General features: G+C 36.0%; 2 protein-coding genes across 2 annotated transcripts; one reads left to right on the top strand and one right to left on the bottom strand.

Moving 5' to 3' along the window:
* The first annotated feature begins 1,636 nt into the window (after nucleotides 1-1,636).
* Nucleotides 1,637-11,268, top strand: LOC107046565 (transcription factor IIIA). Its single transcript, XM_015269200.1, has 6 exons — nucleotides 1,637-1,978; nucleotides 5,956-6,059; nucleotides 6,125-6,266; nucleotides 7,099-7,202; nucleotides 7,850-8,175; nucleotides 8,595-11,268. The coding sequence occupies exons 1-6, from the start codon at nucleotides 1,781-1,783 to the stop codon at nucleotides 9,029-9,031; spliced, it is 1,311 nt and encodes a 436-aa protein (XP_015124686.1). The 5' UTR covers nucleotides 1,637-1,780; the 3' UTR covers nucleotides 9,032-11,268.
* LOC107046563 (cytoplasmic FMR1-interacting protein) lies at nucleotides 11,107-19,469 on the bottom strand. Its single transcript, XM_015269197.1, has 3 exons — nucleotides 19,325-19,469; nucleotides 12,579-16,262; nucleotides 11,107-11,699 (listed from the first exon to the last, which is right to left on the bottom strand). The coding sequence occupies exons 2-3, from the start codon at nucleotides 16,239-16,241 to the stop codon at nucleotides 11,487-11,489; spliced, it is 3,876 nt and encodes a 1,291-aa protein (XP_015124683.1). The 5' UTR covers nucleotides 16,242-16,262; nucleotides 19,325-19,469; the 3' UTR covers nucleotides 11,107-11,486.
* Nucleotides 19,470-20,326: the final 857 nt, after the last annotated feature.

Genomic DNA, 20,326 nt, shown 5'->3' with positions numbered 1-20,326 from the left:
GTCACATCTGCACGGAAAGTTCGATTTTCCTCCCCAAATTACGGGAGGAAAGTGGCTTATTCCATTCCTCGGATTTCTGTTGTTTTTGACGATCCTCGGAATGACATAACCCACGTTTCTTTCCTGCATTTACGAAGAAAAATCGATCGATCGAAATATACCGTGCAGTTATGACGAAAAAGAGTATGTGTACCTAGGAAGGAAACAGGACATCAAAATCCGCGTGTTTACTCGGCTTCGCCTCGGGTAGTAATCCATACGCGGGTTAGAATGTCCTGTTTTCCTCCCTTGGTGCACAATCTACTATTTTAATATGTCAATTTTAATAGCGCTTTTCTTGAACTGTTTTTTTTCAAACTTATCTGAATGTGTTTCTTCAAAACTACTTTTTTTGTTTATAATTTTTACATGTTTCTTGAAACCTGGATTAACTTCTAAAACAATTCAGTAGCGAAGCGGTAAACCCGGGTTAAGTCGATTTTGATTTTTGGTCAGTTTTTGATGAATATCTCGGAATCTAAGAGAGATAGCAAAATTTTCTTCACGATATTTTTTATAACCCTCAATTGGCTCTACAAAAAAGTTAATGACAAAAATTTTTCTATCTCTTTTAGATTCGGAGATATTCGCCAAAAAATGGCCAATAGTCAGCCTCATTACGCTCAAGAGAACCGCGAGAAATGGCCTGAGAAAGGAGCAGTAATTTTGATATTAATAATGCAGGCGGTTGGAATGATAATTCAGCAAAAAAAATATATTAAAATATTTGAAAAGTCTTGATATGATGAAATATGGTGTGACTCACAACATCTACCGTCAGAAATTACTGATTTTCTTGTTTACATACATTAATTCATTAGAGTTAATTATTAAATAAATTCCAATATTTATTTCCGTCAATGTTTTGACACCTGACACACCCCAAAATGGCGTTGATTGATTTTGATTATAAACAGTATGAAGTGAATTTAAATCTATAGGGGAGGGTGGGGTAAAACGGACACTTTAGACTTTTATAAAATTATTCATAATTCAGAAACAAATTGATCAATTGAGTTCAGTTTAGGCTCGTCACAAAAAGAAAGAATTGTTCTTTGTACTGAAAAAAATTATTAATCATTAACATTTAAAAAAAAGTAAAAAGTATCCGTTTTACCCCAACCTCCCCTATACTTATGTTTTTCAATAACCCCGAGTTGTCGAAAAAAATCTAAAAAATTTGAAAAAAATTGAGAGATGGTTTCTCTAGCTCCCCAATCGTAGAAAAAATCGAGATCGATTTCCAAAAGGGTGAGGGTCAGCCGTTCGCTCATTTTGGGATGGAATACCTCCTATTAGCAGGAAAAAATTGAGAATTATTATAAAAAATTGTGGAAAAACTCCCTAATTCTATTGCAATATACCAAATTCGATGTTTCCAGTTTGGCCTAATCAGCATATGATACCTGAAAATCGAAGTTTATTACCTCAACCGTGCACGTATTCATCCATAGCCTGGTGAAAAAATAATTACATAAAAAATAGGCGATTTTCAGGCGATACTAGCACCGGGTGGATGATATGGAGGGGAATCACTGGCGACGAGACCTCTGAAATATCTGGCAACCCTGTATGCGCCGTTTTATTGTGAAAACAATAGTGTGCGTGTGTGATGACTAATGTGTTCATTTGTCAAAATAATGTTTCTCTTCCCATTTTCAATGTCAGCAATTCCTCAAGTGCATTAATGATGGCTTAATTGATCCTTGACGAGGACAGGGAACTGAAGAGTTGATGGGCGATGGGGCACTTCCAGCAAGAAGAGCCAGAGGAGGAGGTTTCGACGGCTGAGGATGAGAGGTTATCCGAACCAGACGCTGAATTGGAAATTCCTAAGAAAAAATCAGGGAGATTGCATAAATGTAGTTATGACGGATGTAATGCAAGTTATAATAAACCTTCGCATCTTGAGAGGCATCTTCGAAATCACTTGGGGGAGGTAATTGAATCCTGGATTTATTGGTTATTGACACTATGTATTTAGTAGCTGACATGATTGTTGCACTGTAGATTTGCAACTGCAATCTCTAATGAAAATGAAGGGTTCTCAAATGTCGAAGGACTCATTAAATTTTAGATTTTCATTGAATATTTACGCCAAATTCAGTAGAAAAAATCAAGGGCTTTTCCCAGTTATGTAATATTACAATAACATTCTGCTGGTTTTCATGGAAAAAAGATTGTACAAATGAGTTATGATAAACCTTCGTATTTTGAGAGGTACATTCGAAACCACGTGGGGGGTCGGATTAAATTGCGAAAATACCATATTCTACACTGAATTCTTTGGACTTGTAAATTCCTGAGATCTGACCTCTACAGAACGATATTTGCAATTTACTACACGCCAAATTAATTATTCTGTAGTTGATTATTAAGGGGATGAGAAAGGAATTGGATGAGGAAAACGTCAGGTTGTGAGGATACTGGGAGATAGTGTAAACTTGGAATAATCACTCACGCTTAAACATTTAAGGATAATTCTTGATAATCCTTAATCCTTAACAAAAATACTGAAATTATCGATGACCTATTTGAACTCATGTATAAGCAGCAACTTGAAAAATCATTTTTGTTGTTGCCCTGCTGTTGGGGTTTCTCAAATTTTGCAAACGTTGTCTGAAGGGATTCAATAATGTGTGAGAAAAATTTCATAAAATTGGCCGCATTTTTTGAATACCCTACTCGTGCAATTATCCTTAACTTGATATATATTTCACAATAGTTTGGATGTAGAGACCTCCGTTGAAGTGTTTCTTCTCTAAGATTCGGTTAATACTGAATACAAAATAATTTTTGGTGATAAGTTTGAAATATAATAGTGGGAAGAGATCACTGACAGTGATAGGCATATCAATCAATCATAATTACCATTAAATTGTGAAGATGTCAATTTTTAACAGAAATCTTAAAATTTTAAATATTAAAGTAACCATCAATTTGTACATTTAAATTGCGAAATATTCTACATCAACTAATAATTTAGGTAGGAAGATTGACGATTATTTAGATAATCGAAAATCAAGTAGGGGAGGGTAGGGTAAAACGGACACTTGATTTTTTTTGAAATATTTATGACGTGTTGAATTGTTCATGAAATGGAATAATTTTATTGTTCATTTGAAAAACAATGATTCCTCTTTGTGATGAGCTTCGACTGAGTTCAATTAATAAATCTGTTTCTGAGTTATGAATATTTTTAAAAAAGTCAAAAGTGTTCATTTTACCCTACCCTACCCTACCTAAATTTAGAATTAGCTTGTTGACTGAAAAATTACATTTCAGTATTATCAAATATTTTATTCACCATCAATCGAAAAATTTAGCTAATAAATTCTATGATACTTTAAAATTGTTAAATATAGTTAAACTTTGAACAATATAAGGAGATAATTCCTTTTTAATATTGTCAAAATCTCATATTATTGCCCGTCCCTGATCACTGATCTCTATATAGAGATCAGTGGAAGGAATTAAAAGTGATCGATGAAAAGTAGACGTTCAAATTTGCCAATGATTGGAGGAAAATATTCAGGATGAAAGGGACTATATCCTGATTGATGAAATGCGGTGGAAACTTCGAAAGGTCGTAAATGACGTTGAGAGGGAGACATTGGCGCGTGATGGGCCGTTTCCCCAATGACGACTGTCTGGAACGAAAATATTTGAGGGATAATCGAGGGTCGAGTGCAATAAAAGGAAGAAAGGTGATGATTGCAATGGACAACGTGGGTTATTCGGGTGACGAGCTATAAACAGTTTAAAATATAAAGTTTAGTTTTCAATGAAGGAATTAGGATAGTCTTGAAGTGATTGCGAAATTGGAAAATGCCCTTTATTAATGTTGAAGAGAATTGAGGATTCCCCGGCGATTATTTCAATAAACCGATTTAAGTTTTGACAATGAATGCATTGAAATATTCGAGTGGGAAATGTTTGGAAAAATATTGGAATTAATTTTATGTTTATATTATTCTCGGAACGACGGGACTGAAATTATTGAGAATTCCATGAGTTTACTGGAGAAAAAATGCTTGAGTTGTAAATGAAAAATTTCTTGAAAAAATGCAAAAGATTCTGCATAATTGCGCGTGTTAGACACGCCACAGAAGTAATTGAATCCTGGATTGATTGGTTATCGACACTATGTATTTAGTAGCTGACATGTTTGTTGCACTGCAGATTTGCATCAGCAATCTTCAATGAAAGATCCTCAAAAGTCGAAGGACTCATGAAATTTCAAATTTGCATTGAATGTTTAAGCCAAACTGAGTAGACAAAAATCAAGGGCTTCAGTACAGAGTTGTCTTTCTACAATCAATTATAAATTAACGAGGAATATTCATATTGTCTATAAATGAAAAATTAATCATTTCAAACCGAAACTTGAAATAAAAAAAAAATTATGCAAATTCCCTATTGTCACATTATTACATCAGGATATCACTAAAATCTCATGTCTTAATTTCATATGAATAGTCTTCTACGAAAAATATAACTCCATTTTTTCGAAATTTCCATTCGAAACCTGAAAATTCCACGGTTTGATTTGAATTTTGAGTATGATGCTGAAGATTCGAGGGTAAGATTCAATTTAGGAGATTCTGAAGGGTGTGAGAGTCAAAGTCTTATACACAAATGTTTTTTAAATGCGACAGAGTTCATACATGACTTTGAAAATATTTGTGCATCCCTGGATTTCGCGTAAATTGAATCGTTTGCTGGCAAATCGTTGGCTAGTTTCAGCTTCGTGTGAGTTCGAATCTCACTTCTGACACCAATGTTAAATACAAGCCATTGAATTAAGAATGAGTGTTTATTAAACGACTTTAAGGCGGAATAAATAATCAATAGAAATATAGAAAGGAGTAACACGTCCGCGGACTAGGAACAAAGATAAAAGAAGAACGATATAGAAAGAGACGACCGTACATGAAGGTGGTTGAGACGGAGGAAAAGAATAAATACGCAACAATATTAAGCATTTTTCATTCGAAAATTCAGGTAGAAATTAAGAAACGATATTGATTGTCAGAAATTTGAAGATGAAATCAAAAAAAAATTCTCAAACAATTCATACGCAATTTAATGTCTTAAAATATAAATAAACGTTGAATCAATGTTATACTTTTCTCTACAGATGTCTCTTAGTCAATTAAAACCCACATAGGGAAGGGTCGGACAAAGTGGAACACTAACGTAAAACGGACAAATTTTTACAACAGTATAAAAATAATATAAAAAATTAATAAATGAAACCACCAAATAACTAATAATAATAAGCCAACAATTATAATAAGCCAAAATAATTAATAATTATAATAATAATAATTTTTAAATAATAATAAAAGAAAATAATAATAATTTTTCAATAATATAGTCTAATAAATTTAAGACTAAAATAATTTTTAGTAAATAATAAAAGTAAATAAATAATAACTAATTAGAAAAAAAAATTAATAAAAAAAATAATAATATTAGGGCTTCATGAAGTTCATACCAGCTGCGACCCCCCCCCTGGACAATGCTAAGTGCTGAATGTCTCTGTCTTATCATTCGCTTTTTAATTTAATTTTGAATACCTGAATAATTTAATTTTGATTACATTAATAATTTAAATTTTCCAAATTATCATAACATTAGACGGAAGGTGCCATTTCGAGACACCATAATATGATGCGTCATATCTGAAAAAGGCTTAAATTCATTAATGGCAGCCTATTATTTAAAATTAATGTGCGAGACAAGGTCATGGATTTTCATCATTACCAAAAGATTAGCCACAAGCCACAACTAACTGCAGCGCAATAGAAAAAAGTAAAAAAATTATACAAAAAACACCGTTCCATGTTGCCCCGCCCTGCCCTGTTACATAGGTGTTATCGTCAAATTTATTCCATCTATTTGTTTTTATAGAAACCTTGCAAGTGCAATTTTCCGAAGTGCGACAAGGCTTACACAACACCCTTTAGATTAAGGAAACATCAAGCGACTCATGAAAATTTCTCTCGTCCATTCAGGTAAATCATCTCAAGATTAATCCTTTCAAATCGAATTGAATGACAATGCACCGTCTTCATTCCAGCTTTACAGAAAATTTGACCTCCGAGGTGGTGAACCCTCCGAAAAGACCAAAACGTATCCATAAATGTACTTATGAGGGATGTGGAGCTACTTTTAAAAAGCGCGACAGGCTCGAGGGACACATTAGACAGCACAATGGCGAGGTAATTCAATGGATCAATTAAGGATATTTAAGTACTTTAGCTATTTTTTTCCAGGAAATGCTTTCCCACTTTTGCAGTCGAACATCAAAGCTTTCATTTTAGCCCCATTTGACACTAAGTTTCCGGACATTTTACAATGATTTGTTTAAACGTTATTTAAACTTTGCAGGTTTGAAGATTGATAAAGTAATTTAAAAATTGTAATTTTTTGAAATCACGAGAATGTTCCATAAACAATTTATAAACAATCAATGTTCCACGACAAAAATCATTTGTTCGGAATCGGAACAAATTTATTCATATTCAGAATTTTATCCGAAAACGATTTTATTTCTAAACAAATAAGGTTGCCGAAAGTTTAAACAATCCCAATTATTTATTTGTAAACAACAAAGGTTTTCAAAAATAATAAATCTGTACAAAATGTAATTTGAATGACGCTGAACATTCATGATTTTTTTTCAAATTTTTCACACGCAATTTAATTGATAAATTTGATTATTGAAAATGGTTGAATCTATAGTGCGGTACAATTGGCCCAAATCATTTAGATGAGTCCAATTAATAGCCAGTGAGGCAAAATCGACACTTAACGTTTTTGTAAAAGGTTGATGACTTATGGAATTTTTGATGAAATGAGAAAACATTTTTTTTGTGAAAAGTACGCCTCTTCCCTTTTATGATGAGTCTAGACTGAGATCGATTGATAAATTTTTTTCTGAGCTATGAACATTGAAAAAAAAACTGAAGTATTTATTTTACCCCTTTTCCCTAATTAAATTGATATCATACACTGCAGTTATTGTTTCACTTATACTTTTTTAAATTCCAGAGACCTTTCAAATGCACTGTTGAGAATTGCGACAAGGCTTATGCGACGAACTCCCATTTGAAGAGACATGTGTTGAGTCATACGTCTGTTCCTACTACACTTATGTAAGTAATCGTGTAACTAAATAATGGCACGAGAGGAGGTGAAAAGTTTTGTGCGGAATATTGTTGCTAATTCCATAAGCTAATATATCTAGAGAAAAATATCCAGGAATTTCTTGTAACCTATGAAATAATCTACGCAAAATTGATGATAAAAATTGAATTCAATTCAATTTATTTCTTTGATGTTACGAAAGTTCTTCTGTGTTATAAATTTTTACCAGCCTTTAATATCTCTCACATTGGCTTGGTGAAAAAAGGATATTATGAAAATTTGGCTTTGGAATTAAACCTATATTCAATTTATTTCGAATGAAAAATTTCAATGACTGGCATACTGTAAATATCTTTAAAAAAATTAAGTTTGTTGGAAAAACGTTCGAAGAATTCTCGTTCTTGATGAGTTTTTATTTTTATGTACATGTAAATGTCTATGTATATGATTGCAAAGTGGCTCAGATGGGGAGTAGTTTTGGGAGACCTCATTTATGAATTATTATTTATTTTCAAATAATGAGTTGATAACTGTGTATTGGACTAGGCAGTCTTCAGCAATGTACTGATTAATGAATAATTAAATAAGAGGGCGAAATTCTGTTCTAAAATAATATCATGAAATTAATTAATCACAATTTATGACGCATTTCTAGCTGTGACATCTGTTCACTGACTCTCAGCAATCGTCAAAACCTAATCAGACATCACAAGAGAGTCCACACGAGTAACAGACTGTACTGTGAAGAATGCGATCAGACATTTCGAAAGAAAACTAATTTCGCTGAGCACATGGCTCTCATTCACAGCGACGATTCGATAACCTGTGATAAGTGCCCTAGGAAGTTTAAAACATCTTTTCTGCTGGCTAAACACTATCGAACTCACATGAAATCTTATCCCTGCGATCGAACTGATTGCAAGAAAGTATTCACCAAGTTCATTGAGTTGAGAAGGCACAAGCAGAATGATCATGTAAATGGTAAACTCTTAATTTCTTGAGTAGTGAAGTGGTTACACGGTTTACGTCTAATGTGAAATCATTGGTAGTTATGCATTTATCTCGAGAAGGAGTGATGTCGAAGGAAATCATCACGGGACCATTTTGTAGACAATTTCCGTAGCTTCAAAAACGGTCTTGTGATATTTCGTCCTAAAAGCACTCGTTAGCGAGATAATTTACGCTCTTACCCCCAGAGGATCAGAATTAGGCATTCATCTTGAAAACTAATTACTCAAGGGTGATGTGTCCTCTGCTGATTTCCTCTGAAATCCCTTATTACAGAGATAACTCCATAATTACAGATGCAGATAAGATGTCGACTTGAATCCTTTCACCACTTCTCTACTGTTTCAATCCATTCAATGAGCATGATTAATCTTTTTTTTTCTCCATTGCAGAATACAAATGCCCAGAATGTGAAAAAACTTTTCTATCCAGATCCCATGTTAAATGTCACTTGCGTGTACACTCGAGCTCCTTAATCCCCTGTCCCTATGAGATGTGTCACAAAACATACAATTATGAGAATAATCTCGATGCTCACATACGTGCAACTCACTTGAATATTAAAGTTCACTGTGACATTTGTAAACTTGGATTTGCAAACAAGGCGAATGTTAGAAAGCACATTCAAGCCGTCCACATGTGCAAAGTGAAGACTAAGACTGAGAGGAAGGTGAGGAAGAAGAGGAGAGATGCTGGAAGGGTGAAGAAGAGTATGGTTGGAAAATTATGTGGGCTTGAGCTACCAGCTAAGGAGGAGAGGGCCTTGCTCACACGAACGCCCAGAGTACGTTTGACAAGCGATACTTTTTCATCTCCTACTTTGAAATGAAGAGATGAATATTAACTAATTAAGTCATTTATTCAGTTATCAGTTGATTCATTCATTTATTGGTTAACGGAGACTAGGAAGAGTTTTATCTATCACGAGTTATTGAATCGAGGATCTCTATGTTTCTCCGGTATTTCATGTATGCAAAAATTGATAGTGGGATTAAAAAATCCATTGTTTATTGTAGGGTAGTTGGGTAGAAGTCAAAAATAACGTAATCGAGAAAGTGGCCAAGTGCACTACATTTTTGAGAGAAAACTTTTCTCTTTACCTTGAATTTTTAAAAAATGTGTAGAAATACGATTATCAGCCCTTTATTCAATATTAGAAAGATTAATTAGTGTAAATGCCTCGATACTTCAATTTTGAATTGTTCCCCACGTTTAGTTTTTATTTTTTAATAGAACAAGAAATTCTACTATTTAGGAGTCAAATATAAAAAAACCAACAATAGTGGTAATTTTTTTGCCTACTTTTTTGACATTTTTGGCGAAAAGAAAAAGTTGACCATTCTAAAAAATAAGGGGGGTTTTCAAGAAAAAATTATTAAAAATACTTTTTTTGCGTGATTTTTCCCCAGGAATCTGATGTTGTCGGTCCAAATTGTGTCCGGCCACTCAAAGTTAAGGATTCAAATTTTTTTTAATCGAAAAGTCAACGTAACAAAAATCCCTCACGTATTTTTTTTACAGTTTTTTGAATACGATCACAAATTTTTGATGATTAATTATAAAAACGCGGGAGAAGATGCATTTTAAAATTTATTCGTTCATCAAAAGTTCTATTAATATCTCAAAGAAAAAAAAATTCTTGCCCGAATATTATGTACAAACTTCATTTATTAATGTTAACTCTATGTTTAGTGGTTCTCATACATATACCTAGTCTTTTTTTTGTACAGATTCCATTAATTTTCCATTCTCCTTATGAAATTTCAATAAGGAAATACTAGTTTTTAATTTTTTTTCTCGAAAAACGAAAAAGTTTTTTTCTCGAGGTGAACCTCCCCCTTAAGTACACTGAACCTTTTTTTCAATTATATTATTTTAGACTAGCATGGCTAACGAACAATAATCAATCAGTTTTTCACACTAATTATCAGTTTTTGTAGCCGTGGGATTTAGGGGAACCTACGGAGAACCTCACCTCAATCAGTCGTAATGTTCAAATCTCACAATAATCTCCCCTTGAAGATTATTTAATGACTTTAGAGAAAGAAATGCACCTTGGGATTATTGTAGTGTAGATAATGTTTGAAACCTACTGGCATAACATACAATAAAGTCAGTTGGATATTATTGTACTGCAAATATGCTATTCAATACACAACGATTATCATTCTTTTCATGTCAGTTTGCTGACGAAAGTTTTGTTTTCTGGACTTTCCAAGCCAGAATGGCATATAATTTTTATGGGTGAAATTTGTTACTGCTCAATTCGTCCAAACTCCTTCCCAATTTCCATTGAATTATTTTTTTCACGTAATGCAACCAAATTCCCTTTCATTTAAACGTCCAATTTTATATTCATAATTGTATTATTTTGACAACGCATGAAGATTACTTTTAGTTTAGGTATTTAATCACCCTTTGTGGAAATAACTTTATGTTCATCGAGACTGAAAATCCGTTTTATTTGAAACTGAAAAGAAGTTCAAAGATAAAAAGTTTAATTCTCAATATTAAACTTTAAAAAGGAATAAATATTTATCTATTGAATGGCATATTTCCAGGATCACTTAATACAACTGTCCTTATTTGATCTCAAGCAAGAGATTGCTATCCATTCAGTGCACTATAAAAAAGTTGAAATGAATTCTTCCCAGGGATAAAACGCAATCAGATTGTTCAAAATTTGACATTTTCACGCATTTTCTTTTCGTTCCTGAAAGCGGTGATTCTACGAGAACGTGTCATAAGTCCTTTTTCGCAGCTTATCAATTTTCTAAAGAAAGGTTGACATTGACATTTTCTCCGGAGATTACTCATCGAAATAATTTCATCGTATTTGACAAGAAGTCAGATTGTCACCTAAATGTAACAGAGGAGGAATCGAATATTTGACATCATTTAATGTATGGTATATACAAAAAGTTTTGTTTATTTATCGGTTAAAAATCAAACATTCTTTGTATTACGACTCTCCTCATTACAATTACTATAATTGTTCATACAAAATGACATAATGTATTATACTGATATATTGCATATATTATTATTAAAAAAACTTCAGTATAATTTCTCTCCTACTCTTGTTGAATTCTCCCCCGTTCGATGAAAAATTCCAAAATGTTTGAGCCTTAGTTTTCAATTATCTTGGAGGATAACTCTACTGCTTCCTTTCGGTTTCTAAAAATCATTAATTCTCCGGAACAACTCCACAATAGTAGTCGAGTGTTAGTTATCATATCAGTGCATTCAATTATAAATAATTAGAAAATTAAGCTAGAATAGATCTATTGGTGATTCATTTGGCGAAGGTACTCGGGAGCGTGATAATGCTGCTGGGTGTGGGCGAGGGATGGATGTATCGGGGGTGGAAAGCATCGCACGTGTTCAACACTGGTTGAGTCGCTGTCACCACTCTTCAAGTATTTGTTTAGTACAGCGAATATCTGGGAGTTTAATACTTGGAATCTTCGAATTCTGTCTACCATTCTCTTCAGATGCTGCAAAAAAATAATTTAATTTCATTAGTTTCACGATTTTAGCCACTTAGATGATCAACGCTAACATTTTTAGATTCCATTATTGAATAAGAATAGTTGTTGGATACTTGTTCTCTGGACAAAATCTCTGTTTTTTTTAATATCCTGGGGAAAAAACAGTTTAAGGCCTGGGTGGATCATCTTTCGAATGTGATTTTGGTTGTTTTTTTTTATTTTGATAATCTGCAATGACCTCCAATTGCTATTCAGTTTTACATAGCCGTGGAGTCTCCAAAAATTATGATTGTATAATCAAAAAAACATGTTATTAAATGTTGTTAACATGTTATTACATGTTGTTAGTTACCATAATAAATTATCCATTCACTATTTCCTCTCTATTGGCCTTATTTCTTAATCTTTGTTAAAAATGCTCTTTGAAAATGTTCATTTTTTTTTACTGTTTTTGATTGCACAATCATAATTTTTAGGGACTCCTGCGTGATGTAAAATCCAATAGAAATTGTGATATGTTTTAAAATAAGAAGATGGAAAAACAATCGAGATAACGTTCAAACTGTAATCCACACGGGCCTTCATAAAAAAATTTTTTTGCTTGAATTGCGTCAAATAGTCGATTTTCGGCTGTTTCGTTTTGCCCCACTCTCCCCTAATTTTAATTTCTTTTCGTTACCTATTGTTTTTTGGGGAATAAGAGAAAAGTGATATTGAGATGTCTCGAGTTTTTTTCAAGTTATAATTTTTGTTGAATTTCATATTCGAAAATGTTTCTTGAGATGTCCGAGAAATTTTCTTTGAAAAAATATTTTTGGGAGGGGATTTTGTCCAGGAACTCGTGTCCACAGGTTCCTAGGGCCTACAAAAATCTCTCAAACTTACAATTCCTTTCACGTTCTCATCCTTCCCATCGACCCTCTGCACCCTCAGAATATGATAACAGAAGTCGAGGGCCTCAAAGCGTCTCTGCTGTCCCAGCAGTACAATCATAGCGCATCCAGCCCAGTGGAGGCCCTCCCCAAAGAGCTCCTCAACCGTGAACTCAGTCTCCCCAACAGGAATGCAGTACACAAACTGTAGAGCACTCCAAAGCCTATGAAACTCCGTGCACTCATCGATGTTCATCACCCCGTTGGCGGGAGGTGGTCCCACCCAAATGGGATCGTCCAGAAAGCTCTTCAGTCTACTCAACACCACTTCGAAGATACTGAGCCCACAGCAAAGTCTCTCCCTCGTCAACAGATCCCCCTCTCTGGCGATCATGGCTTGCTTGGCAGTCCCCAGCTTATCAACATTTGGCACAATCTGCAGAGCTGCATACTTCGCCTCCAACCTCTTCTGCTTCGTCTCCGGCTTCTCCCCGTCCTTGCAGTGCGGTCTCGGCAGAATATTCTGAAAAGGGGCAGCATGAAGAAGATCGCAGACCTCCTCCTGCGATAGCGCCTGCTCCATCAGCAAGCAAAACAGAATAGTATTCCCAAACTCTCGAAAATTATGGAACAACTCAGTCTTGGCATCCGGATACTGGACAATGTCATTCAGCTGAGCAGAGTAGTACCCAAGCACACCTGGGGAGCCATAGTCATACCTAGGAAGCTTGCAGACCTTGGGCATAGCTTCCATAAGTGTCTTCGTGAACTGAAGCAAACTCCCTTGGATCAAGCTCTTGACTATCTTCAGTAGTTCCTCCATAACAACTGCAATTCCTTGGTAACCCAACAGTTTACACATCATTCTAAAGTGGTGGGGTCCAACGAAGCCAGTGTACTGTCCAAACTGAGTGCTGTAAGCGAGATTGAGCTGCTTACTTCCCCACAAGTAATGATGGGACATCTGCGGGGGCTTGTCCCTGTGCACAGGCTGGACGAACTGAATCCCTCGACACTTGACGAATCTGTTGGTGGCAGCGTTATAACAGTAGTTGGGTAGAAAGTCGTAGTTTAGCTCCCAGAATACATGAAGAGTGATTCTTCCATAGGGAGCAAGAACGTTGTGATTGGCTTCCCTGAACATTGCGTCGTACTCGTCAAGGGCCAGATGTTTACTCAGTAATTTGTGGGTCAATCTGTTCACCTGGAGGAGCCCATCGAGCTCAACAACCCCAGTTATGTCCCCAGACTCGAATTTGGATATGGCTAGGTCCAAAGACTTCTGCATGTCTGCATTGATCCTTTGGGTGATCAATTTGTTCAAGTCTATGCTTCTCCCGAGTAGCTGCACGTGTCGTTGTTTCAGAAGAGTCTCGTAACGATTTGCTCTCGGATAAGGTAGCAAGTAAGCTCCCAGTGCTACACACTCAACTCTGAACCTTTTATCCAGAAGAATACTCGATGCCAACTGCTTGTAATGGGCGAATATCTGCTCGCTGAGTTTATATACAAACTGATCGAAGCACAGATTGACTTCTGCCTCAACTTCGTCGTACAGAAACTGCTTCCTGAAGATTGTTAGGGCGTACAATGCACTGTCATTGTATAAATCCAACGGATACAGGACGTACTCCATCATCGAAGGCTCTTTGCTTCTCAAAATGTGATCAGTCAGAATCCAGGGCATCGACATCTCAATGGGGAATTGGATCCTCTTCTCCATTGTTATCAGATCACTGCACTCCTCATTGTGTTGATGACGTACCTGACATTTGTGGATTTTCCTTCCCATCGTCATCTCGAGATAGAATTCCCTGTACCAAAGCTGCGACAAATCGCAACAGTTTTGGAGGGATTCACTGAAGTTCAATAGATAACTCCAGTAGAAACTGGTCTTATGGAATGTGTCAATCTGCATCAGATACGTTCCATCGATATCTTTTCTCAACGTTCTTTTGCCCCCACTTTTATCAGCAATCAAAGACTCTAACATCGTTCGAACCATGTAGAGTTGAGTCGACGATGGTCCTACGTTCCTCCTAGGGACTTTGATCCCAAATCCATTGTCGGGATCTTTTTTTCCTTTCAGTGCAGGATCGCTCAACGGTTCAACCCCAAAATGCCAATCGGCACAGGTCTCTCTTACGGAAACGATGATGCTCCTGATAAGATCCTTCTTATTCTTGATGGCTTTTCGTAGGGGTTCTCGCAGCATCAGCTGGACAAAGTCCTGTAGTTCAGCGTAGATGTTTCGTCTGATTGCGTCGATGAACACCGTCTCCATTCGAGCCATCAAGACCTGCAGACCCTTGATCATAGCTATCACTTCGATCAGTGCAAATTTTTCTTCGTCCGTGTAGTTGTATCTGGTTGCACGTTCGTACTCCTCGGCTTCCTGGGGGCACTCCTTGTTCATGTGGTGGTCTGTGGGGTGCAGGAGCTTCCAGCTGTATAATTCGGTGACGACACTCGTCCATTGTGATAATAATTGAAGACCTCGCAAGGCTAGCTCTGCAGTGTCTCGATTCTCCAAATCACTCCCGCACTCTTTGTAAGTCGTTGTGACTTCATTTGAGTATTTCGCCAGTTCGGAGATGTATTTGACGTGGTCCTCTCGGATTTGGGGGAGGTGCACCATCAGGTCTGCCTGGGGACTCATGCTGTTGGAAGAGGCTGACAAAGGCCATCTGGAGGAGTCAAAGTGTTTCGAGCGCTTTATGTAGTTGAACGGGGCTATTTGCATGTCCCCGAATAACGGAACAACCTCGAGATTCTTGAAGATTCGGTCGATCTTGTCGATCTTGATCTTTTTCTTCTGATCGAGTTTGTTTATGTTGCAGAGCTCACTGTCCATCAAGAATAATCCAAAGCCCATTACTTTCACCAACATGTGTTTTTCGTTCGGCGTCAGGTACATCTTCGTCTCGAACATGTGGACGCAGATGTTTACCACGTCTGCCAGTAACTCCTCGTAGCCGGGGATTTTCTCCAGGTTTTCTTTAACTGTGTCGCGAATTTTGTTCTGGGTCGCGAGGAACATTGAGAGGTTCTGGGACTCTTGAAGTGTTTGAGAGTCTGACATTACCTTGAGAAATTGAGCTGCTCGGCGATAGGTCGAGTAGTCGTTCTTCACGCTTGACTTCATGTTCTTGAGTTCGTCGAGGACTGCGAACATGTTGATGAATTTACCCAGGGTGAGGAGGTAGGCTTCCGATACGAAGTCCTTACGCTTCTCCTGGTGACAGAGGCGTTTCACCTCGGCTGAGAATCGTTCAATGGCTTTTCGCTGGAAGTACATGAAGTTCAAGAGTTTGTTGACTTCTGGGGCAAGGACTTCGACTGTTTTTTCGTAGATTTCGACGCGGTTTGGTTGCTCGTTGGACTTGGGCTGAGGAATCGCACGGGAGCAGCATCTCCAAGTGTAGAGCATTACCGCGTGCTCGAGACCTTCCTCCAAAAGTTCGTTTAGGCTGGCGTGGACAGTTGCTTCTTCTATGTATTTGGCTATGCCAGTAACGAAGCCATTTCTGTCTTCGAAGTTTGTGTCGAAGTTGGCTTGGTAGACTACGGAGCATGGCTGGGCCTCGATGCAGGGCTGCTCGTCGGGGAGGGTGAACTCGTCGAGGACGTCTACGTTCGATAAAGCATCGCCCAGGGTCACCTTGTCGGCCGTCATCTTGGCCGATTGGCCGAAAACCTTGAAATAGTGCGGGATAATGAGTGAGGGCGAAGGCCACGATGAATCATAAGGGGTCTCATCTGTTTAAGGGTAGACTACTATGAGTTTTAAAAACCGCAGACTATTGGAGTGAGTTTCCTCATGCATTAAAGATCGATTATATACGTTTAAAAACAAATAATTAGTGCAAAAAAAACAATTGTTTATTGTTAGTTTGCCTCACAGACGCTTAAAATGTTAGAAATGGTGGGGAAATATTTATTCCGTTCATTGAGCTGAAAAATCTTAATAAAAATGATGAAAAATTCTGATAAACAAAATTCGGCAATTGTCTGCAACTCCTAGGGAAATTAAGATGGGAAAAAGTGTCCGAAAATCCAGTGACTCTCAGGATGAAAAGGTCTATTGCAATCAATTTTTAGGCAACCCTTGAAATTACCAGAATTTTGCGGTCCAATTGAGTCAGTAACTCTTTGGTAATTTGTCAGCAATCACTGCTAGCATTCGCGGCATACTGCTAGCAATTTATCGGCAAAAGGCTCTCGGAGAAATTGTTGCAAGTGTCATTACAGTTTTAATGTCAAACTGAAGAATCACCATAAAAACCCATGAATAAGAACGGACTTCCATTGCTAATCACTTAAAACGAAAATATGGAAAAATTCATAAATAATCCAACTGTGCTTATAAACATGCTATATGAATTCCAAATGAACGTCATCATTTGCCTTTTTCGACCACAACGCTTTGAGGATGTTCATCCATTTTCAAAAAATTCAATTTTTTAGTGTTCGAATAAAATTTGTTGTTTTCTGTTGCTGACAGATGGATTAACATTTCTACTGATTGAAGAAAAAATATTCTCAACAGCTTTGATAAAGTAAATGGAATAATTATACAGTTGAGAGTCGGTTTTAAGGATTAATAAAAGGGTTAAAACCCTTTGTTAATTATAATTATAATTTTAATTATAATAACCCTTGATTAACCAGGATTAATAAAAAACTCAATAAGAGTAATTCAGAAACATGGCAATGTTTGAATCAATATGCGGGTCTTTTTCATGGCAACTTGATTACCGTAGGAACGACCATTATCAATTTTAATTTCACGTTCGAATGAAATTTTTTGTTTTCTGTTGCTGATAAATGGACTAACGTTTCTACTGATTGAAGAGAACATATTCACACCAGCATTGATAAAATAATGTGAAGAATTGTATAGATGATAGTCGGCTTTGAGGACCAGGGTTAATAAAAAAAACTCAATAAGGGTGATTCATAAACATGCGAATGTTTGAATCAACGTGCAGATACTTCTCAAAGGCTACTTCATTACTGTAAGAACGACTAATATAAATGCTAATGGAAGCAGAAGAGATTTCATGTTCATTATAGTGTTGATTAGCCCTGAAGGGGACCCGCGTGTCGGTTGTAACGTTGATTTGCTTGAGAATCAATTTAATTGAGTTTTTTATTCAAAATCCTGGGCCCCAAGTCTGACTATCATTTGTATAATGTTTCCAACTCGATCAGACAACTCGCTACTAATATAAATTAATGTTCTCTCATACACTCTTAGCATTCTTTTAAAAAAATAATAAATAAAAATAGAGGGCCAAAAAGGTTTGAGGCCCGACAAATAATAAGATAGTGGAAACATTCACTCCCAAAGTGCATACATTTGGTGCTGCATTCTGGTGCCGAGCGGAAGCATTGCAATCAGTTTTCACATTTTCTAGTTTACTTGGAAGTTGATTATTCATTCCTGAAAAACCAATTCGAGTTAATGGCTTAAAAGTATTAACATGAAGTGAATTCTAGCAGCAGAAAAAGCTAGAATTCTTTCCAAATACCCGCAGATTCTTATGAATCCAGAAACAAATAGTTCTCTTTTGAATGATCCTCGAAGGTTCATTTGTACCTTGCAAATATCTCGCAAAATGGATAAGTTCCAGGAAAATGCCAAAAAAATTTTTAGGGCAAATTTTAGGTGTTAGGATTTAAAACATTTCATACAGTATATTCTACAAATATCTGTTGGCTTGACAGACAAATTTGTAAAAATCTTTTGTTGTAGCCCAGAGAATTTTTTTTTTAAAAAAGGTTCCCCGACAAAGTCTTATGAACTCACAGATAACATGAAGATAAATTTCGAGTATTTCTTGTTTTACTTCTTCACGAGTAGATTGTATTCTATTTCTCGGAGCACTTCTAATTTCATTCAACAATTGAGTCACCCTTTTAATGCAATATTACGTATGAAGAATAATAATTTGCCGATAAAAATGAGATATTGAAAAAATACCCAACTGATCAGGGTGTAAACGTCCTAAAAAATGGGCCATTTCATCCTCAATTGAGATATAATTCTAAAACTCCACTATAAAAAATCGATTTTTCATGGAAAAGTTTCAAGCTTTAGGTTTCAGAAAATTTCAAACAGTATTGTGCAAATATTTGTTGGCTTGATAGACAAATTTTGTGAAGACCTTCTATTGCAGCCCAGAGAATTTTTTTTTTTAAAGTTTCTTCGAAGGTAAATTTCAAGCATTTCTTGTTTTACTTCTTCACGAGTGGATTGCATTCTATTTCTCGGAGCACTTATTGCTCCGTTCAACAACTGAGTCACCTTTTCACTGCAACATTACGTATGAACAAGAATAATAATTTGCCGATAAAAATGAGATATTGAAAAAATACTAAATTGATGAGGGTATAAACGTCCTAAAAAATGTGCCATTGTGTCCTCAATTGTAACAAAATCCGAAAACTTTGCTTTAAAAAATCAACAAACATTAGATTTGAGTGATCACATGAGCATACACACACACCCACCCAACATGCGGACATTTTTCAACATCATTCTCTGCTTTTCTACACTATTTTCCGCCAATTCAAAATTTGAAACTTGAAATTTGGAACTCTGAGATTCCTACGGTAATCGTTTGTCTATTAAGTATTAAAAATTATGATTCAATTCCACTGTTTTCAATTGTTTCTCACGGATATTTCGTAGCGGTATTAATTGTTCTCCTTCTGCTCCATTACAAAAGTGGAGATCAAAGACAATTTATTCACCTGTTCTGGACGATTCAGTCGATTTATTGGAGTATTGAGTTTGGATAGAACGAGGAACTGAATTATTTGATGATAAAAATTAGTAACTGACGTTGAGTAATTGGTGAGACGCCTGCCTGAGCTCCACCCCCAAGGTAGGTCCTCACCACTGTCACCACCACTCACCACATGCAGACGTTTTCATCACACGGGCTAGCGGGATGAGCGAGATGGTATTCCATAGCGGTGGCGCACGAACTACCGATGTTCATAATAAATGGCGCCAATTTTGGAGATGAGTTCCAAGCAACTCTTTCAAAGGGGGGGAGAGTGTTGCTAAGGTGGTGTTATCACACCATATTTTTTCCATTTCTTAATTGCGTCCACAGAGGTTTTATCAATTCTTAAAACTATCCCAATTAGGGGACGATGGGGTAAAATGGACACTTTTTACTTTTTTTTTCAAATGCTAATGACTTAGGGGAGGGGGGGGGGTAAAACAGACACTTTAGACTTTTTTAAAATTATTCATAACTCAGAAACAAATTGATCAATTGTGCTCAGTTTAGGCTCGTCACAAAGGGAAAGAATTGTTCTTTGTATTGAGAAAAAAAATTATTAAATTTTATCAACATTTCAACTCCTCATTGACATAAAAAAAAAAGTCAAAAGTGTCCGTTTATTATGAAATTGTATCATTTTTTTCGCAATAAAAAAGGCCATTCTTCTCCTTTGTGATGAGCTCAGACTGAGCTCAATTGATAAATATATTTATGAGTTATGAATAGTTTTAAAAAAGTGAAAAGTGTCCATTTTACCCTACCCTCCCCTATTCGGAATGCTGTGATGGCAACAGTTCAAGAAGTTACGAAATATCCATAGAGCGCGCACGTTTGAAAAATTCCTATAGGATATCCTATAAGGTTTCTTAGAGGATTCCGTATTAGATTTTTTCTATTGGATTTCCTACAGGATGGCTTATAGGATTTCCTATAGGATATTCCATAAGATTTTCAATAGGAT

The sequence above is a fragment of the Diachasma alloeum genome, unplaced genomic scaffold (genome assembly GCF_001412515.2).
Source record: "Diachasma alloeum isolate Michigan unplaced genomic scaffold, Dall2.0 Dall_scaffold_01509, whole genome shotgun sequence".
Taxonomy (NCBI): domain Eukaryota; kingdom Metazoa; phylum Arthropoda; class Insecta; order Hymenoptera; family Braconidae; genus Diachasma; species Diachasma alloeum.
This window is presented reverse-complemented; position numbering and strand designations above follow the sequence as displayed.